The 2,779-nt window shown below is 39.5% G+C and overlaps 1 protein-coding gene across 1 annotated transcript in view; it reads right to left on the bottom strand.

Moving 5' to 3' along the window:
* Positions 1 to 2,779, bottom strand: part of LOC106012669 — a 15,115-nt gene that overhangs the window by 1,765 nt on the left and 10,571 nt on the right. Inside the window, exon 2 of the mRNA XM_035971529.1 lies at positions 418 to 606. Within this exon, the coding sequence (XP_035827422.1) occupies positions 418 to 601 (184 nt within the window). The 5' untranslated portion in view covers positions 602 to 606. The remainder of the gene's footprint in view (positions 1 to 417; positions 607 to 2,779) is intronic.

The raw sequence follows: 2,779 nt of genomic DNA, 5'->3' as shown, positions 1-2,779 counted from the left end.
ACACACACACACACACACACACACACACACATACACACATAGGCACACATACACACATGAAAGCACACACGCACGTACAAACACACACACACGAACATACAAACACACACACACACACACACACACACACACACACACCCAGGCATAGATCTACTTATGCTCACACTTGCATACATACAAACCCATGCATACTAACACACGAAAGAACATGCACAAAAGTGCTTGCAATTATTTTTTACTCTGTTGTATTTCGAGTTAATACTTTACGGAGCCAAACACAAAAACAAACAAACAAGCAAACAAAACAAACATACAAACAAACAAACATACTAAAGAACAACCCCCCAACCCCATACTCTCAACCAGTATTTCAACCCGTCGCATTCTCACACCAAACGACGTTGAACAAAACCACACCTTTAGGCTTGGCGATCTGGCAACAAGTGAAGTGCTTGCCGCATTTCCTGCGTATGACGTAGAGGATCCCGAACAGCAGCAGCACGGAGAGGATTACGATGAGGCCGATCCAGATGGGCTCCTTCAGCAGCCTCTCTCCCAGTGTGATTGCTAGCTCACTATCATCCATGCGCTGGGCACACATGGGACCTATATACACAGGGAGAGAAAAAATATTGAAAAGGTAAGATAGAAATAATAGAAATCATATTATCTTAAAATCAAAACAATAAATAAGATAGAAAGACTAGCAAAGTTGAGAGAAGGCAAAATAAAGATAAGATAGAAAAGTTAAAGATATTATACGTCAATATTGATTTAAACGAGATATAAAAAAAAGATAAGAAAAGGAAAAAAATTAAGGAACGATTCGAAAAAGTTATGATTTGTTTTCTTTTTTTTTCAATTTAGCCCAGTATGTATTGAGCTGAAAAGTGGATGAGATAATGTCAAAGAAATCTGCAATCCAGGATTGTTGAATAACCGTTGTTAGAGATTCGTATTGGCTTCCCGTGCACTTTCCTCAGTCCAGCAATAAATAGGTAGGAGTCAATAAAACGTTTTTCATTAAAATCAATCATATATTCTGTTGGACAGCCTGAAAACATGCTCTTCAAAATTGCGAAAAAGTGAGTTATAGAACAAGCATGAGAGACAAAGGGACATAATCAACTTCTGATTATGTCGTCAGAACCTCTTCATTTGTAAGGGCTGCTGGACCTAACACGCTCCCGTTTCCGAATGTTTAATGAGTTCAGACTCAAAGATAATGTCAAGCACCTAAGAATTACACAAAGTTCCATTTTACAGTTTTGGCCGTTTTGAGTTACTAAGACTAGATCTATAGGGAGTATGTTCTATCTGCTCTATCAAAATGGTAAGATTATTCGGAGTCGTTATCTAGATATTCAAAGAACTGCATTCGAAAAAGCTTGATATGTTGCGAAAGTCAATTTTTTAAAGTTTAATTTCTCAAAACTAGGTACTAAGCAAAAAGAACTTTGTAATTCTTCGGTAGCGATGTGTCGGTGACACGAGGTTTAGATGGGTGGTCACTTGTGTGTGAGTGTGTGTGTGTGTGTGTGTGTGTGTGTGTGTGTGTGTGTGTGTGTGTGTGTGTCTTTGAGGAAGAAACGATAACCTAGCTCAAAAAGCAGGGCGCTGCTCAATGGCGAACAGCAATGGCATGCTTGTAAAATTGTATACATTGATGTATTGGTGTATATTTGGTTTTCCTTGTATGTATCTGGTATGCTTAAAAATAATGTTTTATATATGTGTGTGTCTTTGCCAGTACATCCCTAGGTTCCCAACCGGGGTCGATAAAGTGAAATATTTTATCTTCAATAGTTTTTAAAGATTGTTTTCAAACATAAATACTACTTAGTTTTTGTCAGTTCGCTGAAACTAAAGCACAGTAAAATAAAATTTAAAATACAAAGTCGAGCAGACCCTGGAGACAGTGAGTGCATAACTATTGCCCAAAATACAGACTGTTTCAGGTTTAAATCGGGTTCAAAAATTGCCTCTTCACTATAAAACAAGAGTCACACTTTCGTTTCAATAGACAGTGTTTCACTATTTATACCTTTACGTCAACATCTACGAAATCAATCACAATTTTCCCCAAATCGTGACAGGCTGTTCTATTGCTGGTCCTCCAACAATCGTTGATGCTAAAACGAGAATAGAGCCGGTACGTTCACAACTGAACGAACGATCTGCTCAACAACCGCACGGTAGTCCTGTAGTTATTCTAGCAAGCATTGTTCAGGTTTCCTAACATAATAGTTTTTTTTTAATGACGTATTGACATATTACGCAAGCAACGCTTGAGGGTGATGGCAGAATAGCCCTCTTATGATAGGCTTGTCGGACCTCAAGAAGAGGACTTCGACGTAACAAAAATTGACCCCAGGTGAAATACACAAACACATAACTCAAAAATGGAGAGAGAGAGAGAGAGAGAGAGAGAGAGAGAGAGAGAGAGACAGAGAGACAGACAGAGACAGAGACAGAGAGACAGAGAGACAGAGAGACAGAGAGCGACAGAGAGACAGAGACAGACAGACAGACAGACAGACAGACAGACAGACAGACAGACAGACAGAGAGTGATGCACATACAAATTAATCATTGTACAAACACGCGCTCACAGAGGCTTACATGAAAGTGAAAGAGTGTTTGTGTGTGCTAATGCGTGTGCGTGTGCGTACGTGGGGGGATGCGTATGTGTGTATGTGTGTGTGTGTGAATGTGTGTATGTGTGTGTGTGTGTGTGTGTGTGTGTGTGTATGTGTGTTTGTGTGTGTGTGTGTGTGAA

Source organism: Aplysia californica, unplaced genomic scaffold (assembly GCF_000002075.1).
Source record: "Aplysia californica isolate F4 #8 unplaced genomic scaffold, AplCal3.0 scaffold00453, whole genome shotgun sequence".
NCBI classification, from domain to species: Eukaryota; Metazoa; Mollusca; class Gastropoda; order Aplysiida; family Aplysiidae; genus Aplysia; species Aplysia californica.
Note: the sequence above shows the minus strand (reverse complement) of the source record. Positions and strands in the feature narration are given on the sequence as shown.